This window comes from Arachis stenosperma, chromosome 9 (genome assembly GCF_014773155.1).
Source record: "Arachis stenosperma cultivar V10309 chromosome 9, arast.V10309.gnm1.PFL2, whole genome shotgun sequence".
NCBI lineage: Eukaryota > Viridiplantae > Streptophyta > Magnoliopsida > Fabales > Fabaceae > Arachis > Arachis stenosperma.
The window spans coordinates 157664318-157681638 of NC_080385.1; the positions used below are offsets into that span (position 1 = coordinate 157664318).

The 17321-nt window shown below is 36.7% G+C and overlaps 2 protein-coding genes across 3 annotated transcripts; both read left to right on the forward strand.

Annotated features, from left to right (window-relative positions):
* Nucleotides 1-6841: 6841 nt before the first annotated feature.
* On the forward strand, nt 6842-7231 carry LOC130950262 (uncharacterized). The gene has a single exon (XM_057878780.1). It carries the CDS (start codon nt 6842-6844, stop codon nt 7229-7231), a length of 390 nt encoding a protein of 129 aa, XP_057734763.1.
* Nucleotides 7232-13046: 5815 nt separating this feature from the next.
* Nucleotides 13047-16510, forward strand: LOC130948333 (uncharacterized). Of its 2 annotated transcripts, none has more exons than XM_057877055.1 (6): nt 13047-13493; nt 14099-14148; nt 14268-14390; nt 14511-15278; nt 15370-15586; nt 15702-16510. In XM_057877055.1, the coding sequence occupies exons 1-6, from the start codon at nt 13229-13231 to the stop codon at nt 16199-16201; spliced, it is 1923 nt and encodes a 640-aa protein (XP_057733038.1). In that variant the 5' UTR covers nt 13047-13228; the 3' UTR covers nt 16202-16510. The 2 variants fall into 2 exon arrangements, with proteins under 2 accessions (XP_057733038.1, XP_057733039.1); XM_057877056.1 differs by having other exon boundaries at nt 13262-13493; nt 13954-14148.
* Nucleotides 16511-17321: the final 811 nt, after the last annotated feature.

The window sequence follows — 17321 nt, forward strand, 5'->3', positions numbered from 1 at the left end:
CTTTTTCGCGTAAATAGCTCGTTTAATTGATAAGGTGTTGCTCGGACGAGCGCCAGCACAGAAATATTTCAGACACCCTTTAAGACTGAATTTATGTACTAGACAAGGTTCGTCATCATGTGGTCCCATCGATGTCCCTCGTCAAATGCCAATATCCAGTTTGTAACTTCGATTGTGTCACACCATCAGATATATGCCTTGTCTAACTCTTGTAACCTCTTGTAGTTGATGTTGTACTCCTCTACTGTTTTTGAATACCCTACGTTGACAACAAATTTTTGTAAGTACAGGGCCTTGATTTTCCTCGAGAAATTGCTACCGATGTGCCTAATATAATACATCCAGTATACTCTTGGAGGTTGTCAATTACCTCCACTGCGATTTACTGCTGTTCGGGTTGACTCATGTTGTTAAGAGATTAAACCCACAGTCCCACACAATCTATTCTAATAACATGTAGGGGTGTTTATGGGTTGGATCGTATCCACATATCCGCGGTAAATATCCGCACCCGATCTGAAAATTGCGGATACGATCTGATCCGCACATTGATCGGATCGGATAGGATCCGATCCGCACCCTTTACGGATCGGATTGCGGATATCTGCTCTACATCCGCATATTCGATCCGCAAATCCGCACAGTAATAATTAAAATATATATATATATATATATATATGTTTGATATTATATTTACTTGTTTGTATGTTTTAGTTAGTAATTATTATTCATATATTGTATTATTTTATTTTTGTTATTTAGAAAAAAGTTTGATTAAATATATTTTAGGAATAAATAAGCTTAAAAATGTGAAAAAAATATTTTTATTGAATTTTTTACATAGAAATATGATTAAAAAGAGAAGGTTCAGTTATGCGGATATATCCGATATCCGATCCGATCCGACACTAAAAAATGCGGATATCATATCCGATGGAAATTGTGCAGATCGGATCGAATTTTCGGCGATATCCGATCCGATCCGCATACACCCCTAACAACATGCTTACACAAATTACTGAGAAAAAAAGTACCACGTATCAGCGGTCTTCTCCTCCAGGATGGCAAAGCAATCATCACAATGTTTTGGTTCTCTTTTTGTGCAACTGTAACTAAAAGGATACCTTTATATTTTCTGTAAAAATGTGTGTCATCAATCTGAATCAGAGGCTTGCATGCCGAAGTGTTCTAATACATGTATTGAAACTCCATAATACACTGAAGTATTTTGACACTATCCGCCTCTTCACTTCCATTATACATGGGTCGTATTTCTGTTTAGACAACTGAGACAGCATCTTTTGAATCATTACTGAGAACCACAATGGCAAAATTTTGTAAGATTCTTTCTAACTATCTAAAACTTTAGGTATTGACTTATCTTTACCAACCAAGCCTTTCGATAATTTATGGTGTAGTTGAACCTTGATTGGACTTCTGTAATTATAGATTTCACCTTCACAGATGGGTCGGTCTCAACCAATGGCCTTATAACCTCAGCAACCGTGTTTGAGTCCAACTTGAAATGATCCTCTGAAATCATTCCCATGATGCATGTGTGACTCCCGTTGTATCTCCGTATCTTTCAACAACCTTTTTTTTGTATCAAGCTGGCTTATCCCATCGCGCCCACGGCCATACGTCTTGTATTTTGCATAGAACGTATGTGACTTGAACTCATAAACATATTATAGTCGACTCCTCTAGAGATAGTGTAACTCTTAATTGCCGTGACGACCACTTTTAAAATTGTATTCCATTTCAGTTCTGAACTCCCCCGTCCTTGGATTAGCAATGCCTACAAAAAAAAACTGTCACTCATTGATCCATCCAAAATATAAATTAAAAAAATATATTACTCTCTCCTCACATACCTATATATGCATATTTGGAAAATTCCGATGCATGTATAGCATCAAGATCCAAGCCACACATAAAACGTAGAATGTCCATTGGTTGACTAACTGTGGGAGGAACCACTACATTCTTTACTATTGTCTCACATTCCACATCACCATCCTCGTCCTTCTCACCAATTTCGTAGGTAGTTTCGAAGTCCTATTCACTATCACTATTTCATTTCTTTGTACACTTCAACTTTATCAACTTTCATGTCTGAATCATGTTGAATTTCTTTTGCATCTATATTTTCAAACTCGACCTACAACCCAATATTTTGCTGTTGCACCTGAGTCTACTGGTGAATATGGAACATATGCTGCATTTTTGCTTCGTCAATAATCGGTATAATATCAAACTATATTAGACCATCAAACACTATAAGGGATTTCGATATATAATATTACTCATTTTCTTTAAGATATCGCTCTCTATGCTTTGACAGAGACCGCTCTATAGCTCTACGAACGTCATGGTGCATGGTACCATAAACAAAATGGATTCTCACACACAAAGCTCATCCCATCATGAATATTTCGTATAATTTCACTATTATAATACACTTGTATATTTGTAGTATCCTCCATCACACCACTAACATACTAAAATAACCCTTATTCGCAATGAAATGTTAACGAGCTTCCCGTTATATAAGAAGAGCACTCGACATTAAGGTTACGTGTACAACACGCCCCTATGTGTTGGCTAAGATGTCACCATGTGGTAATACATTATCAATCTCGCTACATGTTTAACACATTTTTGCATGCTGACTCAACACGCTACATACGTATTGCTCTTATCTTATTTGCAACAACCGACTTTTTTATTGAAATAAATATAGAAAAACTTTTATTTTCCTAAATACATATGGATAAAAACCTTTTTCAAGGTGCGCAGCACCAAATCATGGAAAGCACCCACGAATTGAAAATAGCCTCCATCTCAACGCTGGTGCCCACGAAATGGGACATTCCATAAATGGCATCCACGAAATGGGCATGTCAATCGCAGCACACACGAATTGGGCCATTTCAATTCTGACACACACGAAATGGACTTCCTCGTTTTAATTTAATTAAAATCGGTATTTTAATTAGAAAAAAATATTTTGTTAAAAAATGATCCCATTTTAGATGTACTCATCAAACAAAATTAATCCTTAAGGAACCAAAAATCCTACGACAAAGAAACAATCAATCTTTGACAAACCAATGTTTCAAATGATCAAAATGGTGGTTTAACTAACTTAAATAAACTATAGCATATCCGGTGGATCAAAGATTACATAATTTAATTAATTAAGTGCGTGGCTGGGATTACAATCGTTTAGGCAATTGATTATTTATTTGTTCTCTTATTAGTTTTATTTTTTAGGCAATTGGTTCTTCCAACATAATATCATTAGAAAACAGTGTTCTTGTATATGGTGAATAATAATAAAATTTTAATTCACAATAATCTTGATAGCAATGTCAAAGAAATTATTGTGTAGTTAGTGTTTGCTGTTTTATTGTGTATGATATGGTAGGTGAAAATAAAAAATAAATGTGAAATGTGTGTCAATGTATATTTTGTTGCTGTTTTTTTTACTCCTAATATAACTCTCTCTTTCTTTATTGGGGTTAAGAACTTGTTATAACTAACTATAAAAATAATAGCAAACTATATAAAAATAAAATCACATGTGAAAAAAATAAAAGAGTAATACCCCAAATAGGTTCCCAAAGATTTGGCGGTCTGACAGATTTGTCCCCTAGAAAAATTAACTAGGTCCCAAGTCCCCAAGATTACTAGATATATGCCATATAAGTCCCCAAGAGAGGTTGAACCGGTTAAAACAACACTCTCTCTCTCTCCTACGTGGAGGTTATAGGTGTGACGTGTCAGGTAAAGCAACATGTGTCGTGCTCAGGACAGATTAGTCCTTGGACACGTGGTAAAACGACGTCATTTTGGGACAACGCCAAACGACGCCGTTTTGAGGGGACAAATTCGTCCCCACCTTTATTTCCTGATTCTCGAAACTTTGACATTCCAAAGTCAAATAAGTCCCTAAAATTTTTGTTATAAGTAAAAAAGGTCCCTAAATTTAAGTAGGTACCTTGTATAAAAAAACGTATCCTCTCTCTTTCTCTTTGTAAAATTACAAGTATCCCAAATCCTCACCTAAATTTTACGACCTAATCCTGCATGTTCTTCATCCCATTAACGTTTATCCAAGTTCGTAATGGTGCTTTGACAGTGTGTATAGGGACTGCTTGGTGGTGGTGTGTCATGCATATTGCCATTGTTTGAGATAAGTTAGGTTAGTTTTTGCCGTATTAAATTGGCAGTAAAGAGTAAAGTATGATGAATGTGCATGTGATGTACGTTCAGGGTAGATTAAAACAGTTTATTGTAAGTGTAGCTTAAGTGAGAGTTGTGAAGTGGTTACGGATAGATATTTGATAATAATAAAAATAATGTAGATATTTGAATTTTGTTATTCTATTATGATGTTGTATTGTGTTGGTTGCTTAGTTAACTTGTGATAGAGTTTTATCTTTTAGTATTTAGATGAGTAAAGACATAGTATCTGTATTTTACCATGGTAAATATTTTGTTAGAGACAACAAAGGGGTACTTGTGCACATTAATGGAAAAGTAAAAAAATTTCTCGCAATAGATATTGACTTGATCTGTTTCTTTTACCTATAGAAATTTTTCTTGAACTTGGGTTACCATGACCACAAGGCAATGTATTAGTATGATCCCACTTCTACTAACTTGGAATCTGATATTCACCAAATTAATGAAGATAAAGAGATCAAAGTTATGCAAAAGAACAAGATGCCAAATGAGGATACTGACGAATTCTAATTGTTTAACTCTAATTATACTTGAGATATGTCATTTTATGTGCTTCTGATTGCATATTTTGACATACTTTGGATAATTTCATCATGATTTGATTCTAGTTGCTTAATTCGAGGGGACCAATTTGACATATATACTATAAGAACCTTTTTGACTTATAACAAAAATTTTAGGGGACCTATTTGACTTTAGAACGTCGAAGTTTCGAGAACCAGGGAACAAAGGTAGGGACAAATCTGTCCCTCAAAACGGCGTCGTTTGGCGTTGTCCCAAAACGACGTCGTTTTAGCCACGTGTCTAAGGACTAATCTGTCCTGAACGCGACATGTGTTGCTTTACTTGACACGTCACACACCTACAACCTCCACGTAGGAGAGAGAGTGTCGTGTTAACCGGTTCAATCTGGCTTTGGGACCTATATGCAGGGACGGATCTAGAAATATTGTTATGGGGGGGGGGCAATAACATATATAATATTAAAAATTTATGCAAAAAATTATATAATGTAAAATATATTACAAATATATACCGATAGAGAATATATTTTAAAATACAAAAAATATGTATGTATTTTTTATTAACGAAGTGGTCGATTTTTCGTATCATAAAATTCATCGATAATGGAATTTGTGTCAAAATTTTCAACAATTTTTTTTAATATAATTAAAAGACAATTAGCAAGAAATTCATCTTTCATTTTGTTTCTGAGTTATTCTTCATAACATTCATAGCTGAAAAAGATCTCTCAGTTGTAGTAGTTGAAACATAGAGAATTAATACCAAATAAATCAAGAAGGATGCTCACAGGAAAAAAAATCTACTTTATGAGATTTAAAATATTTTATTTAATTTAAAATATTAGTAATAATATATTTTCAGATTTTTTTAATATTGTTACTTACTTTTTAGATATTAGAAATCATTGATATTTAAGTTACATTAGACTTTTATTTATATTAAACTAAATACTAAATAATTTTTAAAAAATTAAATTATACTTAATAACTTATTGTTATTAATCTTTTTTTAAAAAAAGTTGGGGGATGCCTCCACTCTCCCCCTATGTCCGTCCCTGCTTATATGGCATATATTTAGTGATCTTAGGGACCTGGGACCTAGTTAATTTTTTTGGGGACGAATTTGTTAGGATCGCTAAATTTTTGGGTATATATTTGAGGTATTACTCAAAATAAAATTAGAACTGACATTTCATACCACATAATGTTACATACAAATTTAATAATAAAAATATAATGATAAAATGATTAAAAAAATAATTGAAAGGAATATATGCAGTAAATGGTGGTAGATGGTCAATATTTTTAACAGATGAATCATTATATGAAAATGGTAATGGAAGGCCAATACTTCCAGATTATTACAACCTAATTGCTGCATTTCGTGTTTGGTACCAATGGATTGGATCCAATTCGCATCTGACCCCTTGAATTTTTTCTCTGTCTCTATTTGGTGGGTATCACCTCTGTGATGGCTGAATTCACGTTCGCCACATTGGAGAAGTCTATTTTATAGGCGCCATACCCAAGATGGATTTCTGTCACTATTTCGTGACCAGCATTGAAATAGAAGTTATTTTCAATTCATGGGTGCTTCTCATAATTTGGTATTGCATATTTAAAAAAAGTTTTGATATATGCATATTTAAAAAAATAATAATTTTTTTTATATTTATTTCAATAAAAAAAACATGCAACAACCACCCATTTGTAATTATATTAGACAATTTTATTTTCAATAAAAACACTAATAGAAAAAAATAAGCGATTATTTGACAAAATTAGTTTTTTCTTTAATGGTTGATCCGGAGAAGGTATATACCTAGTTTGTTTTATAAGTCTTTCTAATACAACTATTTTCTTGTATTTAAATTAAACAAAAAGTGACAACAAGAATTTCAGTGCCGTCAAGGTGTACATGCCCTGCTATGGTTAACATGTTCTGTTAGGGTTTATTCTAAACAGAATTTCAGTGCCGTCAAAGTCAAAGTCTTTTCATTGATCAATTCACAACAAGCACATAAGGCAATCGATTACGTGAGATTATTCATTACTTTTATAAGCGAATGGCTGACACAAGGAAACAAGGAGGTGATGAGGAGACTGGTAACCTGATCCAATTGGAAGAGGAGGACATAAGGGGCGGTGTTAGCTCTTGGATAAATAGCTTGATCGGAAAGCTGTTCGCGGATAAACAGTTTTCAGTAGGAACAATGGAAGGGGCATTGAAAGCAATTTGGGGACGTCTGGAGGGACTTAGGGTCACCGACATTGGAGGAAATAATTTTCAATTCTTCTTTGACAGGGAATGGGATGTGATAAGGATTGAACAGGGTGCACCATGGTTATTCAAGGAGTATGCTTTGTATGTCCAACAATGGAAAGAAGGAGTGCGTATGGAAGATCAATTAATCAAAACTCTGCCTATATGGACACAGTTATGGGGAGTGCCATAGTCATTCAAAACTTTGGAGGTTGCACGTAAGTTAGGTGCTGGAATTGGTAAGGTAATGGAGGTGGGTTTATTTGATATGAAAGGAAGGGAGTCTAGAATTATCAAGGCAAGGGTGGAGATAGAGGGGAACAGTTCAATAAAAGATTCCCTTAGGGTGGCAGGCCCTGATAAAAACCCAATTACAATAGTTGTTCGGTATGAGCGGATGGGGACAGTATGCTCTTATTGTGCTACAATTGGACACGAATTCAGAAATTGTATAGGAGCTATGGAGGATATGAAGGATAACCGGCTGAAGGAAGATAAAATTGGAGATTGGGTAAGGGCTGACCAAATAGGGACAAAGGTGGAAATAAAGGAGAGTCACCAACAAGCAGGGAAGCAAGATGATGCCAACTCTCGGATGCAACGTCGTAAGAAACCAGTACCAGACTGCCTCATTGAAGGGATGATGGGACTAAAGTTAAAAGCTAAGGATAAGCCAAGGTCTTTGAATAAAAATACTATGATAGATACGAAGAAGTGGGAGAACAATAAAGGAGGTAATTGGCTGCAGAGTGAAAGTTCAGATTTGTTGAAAGGCAACAAGGGGCTGTCAAGTGAGTCAGATAGAACTTTAATGACCATCACAGATGAAGCAAGTGCTGAAAATCTTCCTGATAGTGCTACACGTATAGACTGTGCAAGAAAGTTTAAGAAACTTAAGCAAATGGCCAGAATCGGGGATGGAGGCTTACAGCAGGTTGCTGGTAGCAAAAGAAGGGCAGAGGACGATGTTGAAATGAGTGGGGATAGGGAGGAAACCGGAAACCAGAAGACGCTTAACTTGGAGATGGTGGAGGGTGCCAGCCGACCAATGGCACCCACATTGCCATGAGAATCCTCATGTGGAATTGTCGGGGTTCGGGGAGACCCCTGACAATCCACAATCTCAAAGGGATGTGCCAATCCCACTCCCCCGAGTTGGTTTTTCTCTGTGAAATTAAAAACGTGTCTTGAAATGTCGAACGGAAAATCAGATCTTGTGGATATACAAGTTTCACCATTGTAGATCCATGTGGATTAGCAGGGGGCGTTGCATTTGCATGGAAGGATAATATGGAGGTGAGAATACTCTCAACAACTTCTTACTCTATTGTTGCTACAGTAAAGGATGAGTGTAAGAATCTGGTTTGGGGGCTAGTCGGGGTGTATCTCAGCGCTAACGAACAAATTCGTGTCCGACAATATGAGGAACTATCAGGCCAACTTTCACAATTTGAGGATAACCTCGTTATTATGGGTGATTTCAACGCGATACGTAATCAACATGAGAAGGAAGGGGGCAATCTTCGCACGTCGGGTTCCATGGATAACTTCAATGGTTTCATTAATAATAATAGATTGATGGATCTTGGGATGATGGGTCAGCCGTTTACCTGGTCCAATAGGAGGCGTGGAGAGCATCTAATCAGGGAGAGAATTGACCGCTTCTTGACAGGACAAGGGTGGATAAGTGCTTATACTTCGGCAGTGGTAAGAAGGTTGACCGAAAATGGCTCTGACCATGCTCCATTATTGCTGGAATCTGATCCCCCAACCTGGTTCACTAAGAGAAGATTCAAATTCCAAGCTCGATGGTGCGAAATGGAGGAAGTTCGACAGATTATTACTGAAGCTTGAAAAACAGAAATTCATGGCTCTCCTATGTTTTCTTTAGCTCAGAAACTGAAGATATGTCGCCACCGATTAGTCTTATGGCAGTAGCAAGCTAGAAACAATTCAAGAAAAGAAATTGCGAAAATTTCGGCCAAACTAGATCAGCTTCGGGAGGACGGCATTCATGAGGGTATAGAGCTGAGTGAATTAGAAACAAAATTGGAGGTTGAACTTAATAAGGAGGAGAGCTATTGGAGGGAGAAATCCAGGTGTAAATGGTTGAAAGAAGGGGATAAAAATACGAGGTATTTTCACCAAAAGTGTCAAGGCAGAAATCGGAAAAACAAAATCTGGGGATTGACCTCCAGTAATGGTGATATGGCTTCGGACCCTGAGGGCATAGCCAAGGCAGCTGAACTTTATTTTAAAGATATTTTTTCATCTTCGGATCCTGAAGAACCGAGTTACTTGTTTGATGAGTTCACACCTTCGGTTACAGCTTCCATGAACCGAAGATTGGTAAGGCCAGTTACTATTGGGGAAACAAAGAGAGCTACCTTCTCTGTTTGTGCTCAAAGTGCTCTTGGAGATGATGGTTTTACAGCAAAATTTTTCCAATGCTACTGGGATATTATCGGTGGAGATGTGTTCAAAGCAGTGGGTAGTTTCTTTAGTGGTGGACGGATGCTTAAAGGATTCAATCATACTCAAATATGCTTGGTTCCCAAGATACCAGATGCTAGAGAAATGACACAGGTTAGACCTATTAGCCTATCTTCAGTTTTCTACAAGATTCTCTCAAAAATTATGGTTCATAGACTTCAAAACTTCATGAATAAAATAGTGAGCTCAAATCAGAGTGCTTTTTTGAAGGGGAGGCTTATTTCCGATAATATTCTCATTGCTCATGAATGTATGCACTATCTGAAAACTAAGAAGACAGGATTGGAATGTGAAATGGCGCTCAAATTGGATATGAGTAAAGCTTATGATAGGATAGAATGGAAATTTTTATGGTTTATCATGGAAAAGATAGGATTTGTCGCTAGGTGGATTTCTTGGATTCAAGAGTTAGTTACCACTGTTTCTTACTATGTTCTGGTGGAAGGTCAACCATTTGGCTTCTTTAGGCCAACAAGGGGTATTCGTCAAGGAGATCCCTTGTCACCGTATCTTTTTCTTCTTTGTGCAGAAGGTTTTTCCTATCTGCTACACAAGGCAGAGCAAAACAGGACTATTCAGGGGATTCAGATTCACAGGAGGAGCCAAAGTCTTAATCATCTATTGTTTGCTGACGATTCTATCCTTTTCTGTAAAGCTTCAGAGGAGACATGTTCTAACATTTTGACTCTTCTCCATGACTATGAAATAACCAGTGGTCAGAAAGTTAATCTCGATAAATCTGCTATTTTCTTCAGTCATAACACTTCTACTAATACGCGTAAAGAATTGGCAAGTTCTCTTAATATTAGACATGTGGGTGCCCATGATAAATACCTGGGACTGCCATCAGTGGTCCAACGTTCGAAGAGAGCGACTTTTGGAGCCATTAAAGATAAAGTTCAGAAGCGAGTTCAAGCGTGGAAAAGAAATCTCCTATCAACAGGTGGAAGGCATGTACTCATTAAAGCAGTTGGTGAAGCGATTCCGGTGTATACTCTTTCTTGCTTTCGATTACCAGATTCATTATTGGAGGAGATCCATCGGATCTTGATGCAATTCTGGTGGGGTCAAAAGGGTTCAGAGCGCAAGATGGCTTGGGTTAACTGGGATATGATGTCGAGGCCTAAGAAAGAAGGAGAACTGGGTTTTAAAGACCTAAGAGTACATAATTTAGCACTGCTCGGAAAGCAATTTTGGAGGGTTACCATCAATCCAAATTCTCTACTGTCCAGAATGCTAAAAGGAAAATATTTTCGCTATGCAAACACACTCTCAGCCGATAAAGGATCACATCCTTCTTGGGGTTGGCAAAGTCTTTTAGAAGGAAGAAAAGTTGTGAAAAAAGGTATTAGCTGGAGCATAGGTTTGGGTTCTAATGTTCGTATATGGACAGACCCTTGGTTACCTCCCCCATACCCATTTATTCCTAGTTTCAGCAACAACATAGGTACAGAAGTCTTCTGGGTCAAGGATTTACTTACAGTGGATCGGCAATGGAAGAAAGAGCAGATAGAAGAAATGTTTCCTCCGGAGACAGCAACTCGTATCCTCTCTATTTCGGTGAATGCTGATGGTGTTGACAAGCTACAGTGGATCTAGAACAAAAGAAAGCAATATGATGTCGCTACTGGGTATACAATCGCCTACAATTTCTATCATGTTCCAACAGCACAGCTTTCCCCTTTATTGCAAAATCAGGTAATTTGGAAGCAGATTTGGGGATTAAAGATTCAACCTAAGCTACAGATATTTCTATGGAGGGCTATTCATGAAAGGTTACCTGTGATGCATGTCATCCACCGCAGATTTGAAAACACCTCGCCCCTGTGCCTAAGATGCAGAGTGGAAGATGAAACAATCACCCACTGCCTCCATCGCTGTAGCCCTGCAGCAGCAACCTGGAACGCCCTCTTCCCTGCTGAGACTGTTGCTCGAAATGGGTCTCCTGATTTCGCAACGTGGTGGATGCGGGTCATCACCAAAAACCAGGGCACCGAGACACTTGTTCGAATTGTGATTATCTGCTGGGAACTCTGGAAAGCTCGGAATAGAGAAGTGTTTGAAGGAAAGAAGATGACGGTGGAGGAGATAACTGAGGTAGTAGCTCGGTACCGTTGAGTTGTTACTAAGAGTTCAGTACGTTCCCTAATGTTTTGTTCATCATCGCAATAGCCATTTGTTTTTGCTATGTTACCCTGAGTGGGAATTCCCAATTGCTATGTGTATGTCCCTCTTTAGACAATATTATTTCTTTTCTGAAGAAATAAAAGTTAACTTACCTTTGAAAAAAATAAAAAATAAAAAAAAAACTAAAAGCGAAATATCCCAATAAAGTTGACTAACTGATTAGTCATCCCATTGACTCATATTACGGGAAAAAAACTATAAAGACAAAAAAAACACCAATGATGTTAGTTTTGTGAATAAATACAAAATGATTTTATGTTTTTTTATTTGTTTACACATCGTAATAAAATTTGATATTTTGCGTCTATTTTTTATTTTTATTCTTATTACTAAAAAAATATAAAAAATATATATTAAAATGTAATTTTTTTACAAATAGTTTAGCTTGATTTTGAGAACATAGAAACTTTTTTATTAAAAAATTAAGTGTGTTTTTTATTTTTATTTTTTATTTTATAATTTTATGAAAAAATAAAATAATAAAAAATGAAAATTTATTTTTTTATACAAATTTGTAAAAATAAAAATGACTAAAATTGAAATCAGAAAATAATAATACAAGTAAAATACATTTTAATTTTTATATCAACCATATTATATACTAAAAATCAATTGTAAATTAGTTTTTGTATAAAATAAACATTGTAATATAATTTACATTAAAAATATATAAATATGTAGTTATTGATTTAGGGATGAATAATTTTTTAAATTATAATAAAAAATAGAAAATAATTTATTTGCTGTCAACAGCTGGCAAAGATGAAAAAGAGGGAGTATTCAATTCAATATTTTTCTCTTTACTACATTGCGCCGGCAGATCCGGGCACACCCCCTTTTATCTCCTTTGTCTCCTTTGAATCTGCAACGTGTGATGACCGATGCCAATGGTCCACCCGCAATTCATATCCATCCCCAAGGGTATTCTCGGCATTCTATATATAATCCGTGTCACTCACTTATTGTCCTGAGTCATCATCCTGTCCTAACGAATCTCCACCGTTGATCTTCGCTCCACCTCAGATCAGCACATCTCGAAACCCTAATTCCCACTCTTTCCACAGAATTTCCTTAAAATGATTAGAGCCGGGATGTCAATTTACTTTAGTTTATTGCTTTATTGATACTATTATTAATTTGTAATATAGTAATTAACGTGAGAATAATGAATATAATAAATAAATTTTTTATTTTTATAATAAGTAATTAATTTCTTTTAGATTAAAATTTAGGAGTCAAAACAAAAAAGAAAATCAAAATCGAAAAGAACAAATATAGAAAATAGAAAATAATTATTACATCACCATTTCAGAAAACAACGCTCTTTAAATTGCGATTCAAACCTATCATCCGCCTTCTGAAATCAATCTCTTATTCCATTGCAGCCAGCCAGCCAGCAGAAGAACCGCCTCATAGCCGAATTGTGCAATTCAATTCAATTCTCGTTTTTTCGTTGCGTTCGTTGTGGGTTGATTGATTGATTCCGATTAGGTTATAATTAGGGCAAGGTATGGCGTCGTGTGGGTACGTGAGGTGGGAGGAAGTTTGGGTGTCGAGGGAGAAGGGAAGGAGGGAGGTGCATTACGTTCTGAGGAGAAGGGATGGGAGCTCAGATCTGGCACTTGTTGGTAAAGAGAAGAGCTTGAGGCACATGTTTTATCACTATGCGCTTCCCACCCAGAAGAAGCTTCTTGCTTCCATGGGGTCTTCTGTGTCTTTCTCCAAGCTCAAATCTCGCAAGGAAGTCGTTGATTGGTTGGATTCCCTATTCTCTGGTTCGTGCCCTAAAACTCTCTTATCTTTCTGTTTGTCATTTTGAGCCCTTATGATAATTCACTGGTCCTTTTCAACCGGTTTTGAATTCGGGGTTGATAATTCGCTCGTTTTTGTGAAAATTATCCTCGAGTATTGAGGTTTCGCCGTTTCGGCAACACTCAGCTTTTTCCCTACTTCGAATTTTCATTTGAATTTATTGGTTTGGATACCTTGCCTTTCCAATTTTCGTCTTCCTGGGGTTTTATCTTCGCCCCAATTCTCGTGTGCTTCATGTTTTTGTCACGCTGATTTACTGTATTCTTCGATTGTTTCATTTTTTCCCTCCTTACATCCATTTTGGTTTTTGTGTTCCAACATATTATGCCACACCGCTAAAATTCATGGATTTGTTTATCTACTTTTTTCGATCTTACAAGTTCTAAAAAATACCTGGCATATTCATAATTTGATATGTGATAGGTGTTATAACTCTGTTTGCCTGTGGCTTGATTCTCCCCTGATAGCCCAGGTATCCGTGTTTAACACCACTGGTTCTTCGTTTATAGAGTGTAAGTCTTGGATATTATGCTAATTTTTATTTTTTTAATTTATTTTAACTTTTCAGATTCCTCCGCAGAGAATTCAGCTCGTGCAGCTGATGCTGAAACCTTGAAGGTACTGATTATGATTTATGAAGCAGCAATAGGATTTTGGTAAATTTTTTTTCTTTGAATGTAAGCCCTTGTTTCTTATATGATCCATTTCTTTATTCAATTCTTCTGTATGTTTTCCAGGATAATCAATTGGGGAAGCTGGGACATGGTACAAAAGAATTCTTATGGTTAGGGTCTCCTTGGACTTGCAAGAAAAGAAGAAATCACTATCAGTCATTTAAGCGAAACGGTTTTAAGATATCTGTAAGTCATCGTCATATATATAATTTTTTATTTTTTATGCATCTCCTTCCATTCCCACACCTTATCTATATTTGACTTTTCCAACCTGCTTGTTTTGCCTGATTTCAAAATGTTTTCCAGGTTTATGATTTTGTATATGTTTTAGCAGAAGAAGGCAAACGTCTGGTTGCCTACTTGGAAGACATGTATGAGGATTCCAGAGGCAACAGGATGGTTGTGGTACGATGGTTTCACAAAATTGATGAGGTTGGTATCGATTTGCCTCATGATTTTTGTGAGAGAGAGGTTTTCTTTTCTCTTTATCTTCAAGATCTAAGTATTGAATGCATAGATGGATTGGCTTCTGTCGTTACTCCACAACATTACGAAAAGCTTCAGAGTGTTGCGAGATATACTCGCTGGGAGCCATTCATATGCAGAAAACAATTTGATAATGATGATGTCAAACCCTTCGATGTATCCCAGCTTAAGGGTTACTGGAAACAAGATATAATCAGATTCATGTGTGCGCCTTCTGAATCAAGGTCTCATGGGAGTTCTGGTCTGTCTGACAATAGCCAAGGAAACTCCGATCCAGCTGCTGAGAGTAGACCTAAGAAGAGGCGGCGCCTGACAAAAGTTGGTAGCAAAGAAGTGGCTGATTTGGCTGCTGTTAAACTAGATTTGAGTAATTCTAAATCCAATACCAAAATTGGAACTGGGAAAACTTCGTTGAAGAATGTTTCTGATGACTATTTAGTTGTAGGTTCCCAAGTTGAGGTTCTCTCACAGGACAGTGGAATGAGAGGCTGTTGGTTCAGAGCCTCTATTGTTAAGATGCATAAAAATAAAGTGAAGGTTCAATATCAAGACATTCAGGATGCCGTTGATGAAACCAAGAAGCTTGAGGTATCTTAATAAGCGTCATCTTTAACCTCTCTTTATATCGATTATGAAGTTGTCCAAATGTTAACATTGCTTTTTTTCCTTTTTGCTTTAGGAATGGGTTTTGGCTTCCAAAATCTCAGCTCATGATGATCTGAGGCTACGGAAGTATGGAAGGAATAAGATTCGGCCCGTCCCACCACCTCATAGATTTGAAAAATCCACGGGGGTTGATGTTGGTTCCATTGTTGATGTTTGGTGGCATGACGGTTGGTGGGAAGGCATTGTTGTTAAAATAGTGTCTGAAGCTAAATATCGTGTTTATTTCCCAGGTATGACTGTTTGCTCTTCCCTTATTTTATTCTCTGAAATTTGCTGCTAACACTTGACACCTGTTTGTGCTGTGGACTGTGGTGTAATTGACATTTATGTTTGTGACCTTTGCAGGGGAGAAGTTGGTGTCAATGTTTGACCTTGATAACCTACGACAGTCTCAAGAATGGATAGGGAATGAGTGGGTGAAGATGAGGGGAAGGCCTGACCTTGTGGATTCTGTATTGTCAACCTTAAAGGCAAAACAAGGTCCCTGCAAATCAAGTGAATTATCCACAGAAGATGTCATACAATCAAAGGAGGCTGATGCATGCTTGGATTCTGAAGGGGATAAAAGTAAGAAGCCTGAGTTGTTTCCAGACCTCTTGAAAGATGGTATACTATCTCAATTACGGTGGTCATCTAGGAAGAGGAGACGTAGTAATGGCACCTCTTTGGGAAGTGATAAAGATAGGAGAAAGTCCCCAAACTCTGTGGAATCTGATGCTTCTGACAGTTTTGTGATTCCAGGATTTGTGAATGCTGAACATGACGACTTCACATATGGAGGGGATCCTTCTGTTTTCAACTCTTCGGTTGTCCCTTCCTTAACCAACTTAGTTATGTGTAGGTAATGTGTCTTTGTTTCTTTTACTAGGTCTAGGCTCATGGTTCTTTCTTTCTTTAATTTTTTTTCCTTTCCCTAAGTTCGAATATTTAGCTCTCTTAGATGAATAATTTTCTTTTTGATGTTCGAGTGAACTGTGGTATCGTGGCTATGATGCCAAGTAAGTTTGGCAGATAATTTCTAGATGCAGTGGTGTAACCGCTTTAGCTTTGACGTAGGATAGTTTTTTTGTAACGGTTCTTTCATTCTCTGAAAATGTTCTAAATGTATCGTGTAATTTAATCGAATAATGGAAATACATATATACCATTTTGTACTCGCTGGAGAATATCACGAGAAGTACTTGAAAATTATGATTTACCGATTTACCTTGTTTTTCTTCGATTAAGCTGAAAGGATTGAAAGTGCTAGAGTAATAATGATTAATAATGTAGTGCGGGCGTGAAAGAGGAGCTTTTCATTGATGCACGAATGACCCTATATCTTTCGGCGATATTAGGCTAACGTAAGATCATATTTAAAATGATTAATTACCTTTACAAACAGTAGCTAAACTACAACATTAACTAGGCTCATTTCATTAGGGGAGGTTGATTATAGTGTCCTATCCTATATGTGTTTTGGACAAGCATAATGCTTTAGCCTTTATGGTCATAATAAACCTGACATACAAAATTGATCAACTTAAAACTAGAATTCCTTTGCAACCTTTGTTAGTACCTTTTTTTGTTTTGACTGGTTGTTAGTACTAGTAGTTACTAGTTAGTACATAATTTGGCCAGTCAGATGACAATAATGTGTTCCCGAAAATGACTATATTGCCACTTGCCAATCCAAATAACTTAGACTACTTGATAAATACACCAACACGACATAAACACTTGTGCTTAATCAATGTTCCTAGATACGTGTAGCGTTTTCTTTCTTGTTTTGGACTACTGTATCTCTACTCGTACGAGTAACACAGAAAATTAGAAATAGAATACTCGGAAGTCAAAGTATGGTGGCCCTCAATGGAACGTTGCCCCTGCTGCCGTATGCAGGAGCCCGTTGCTTGACTTTGGTTGTACAGGAGGACCTACGCTAATGGATCCAATGCTACTAATCCTATGGATAATAATAATTAG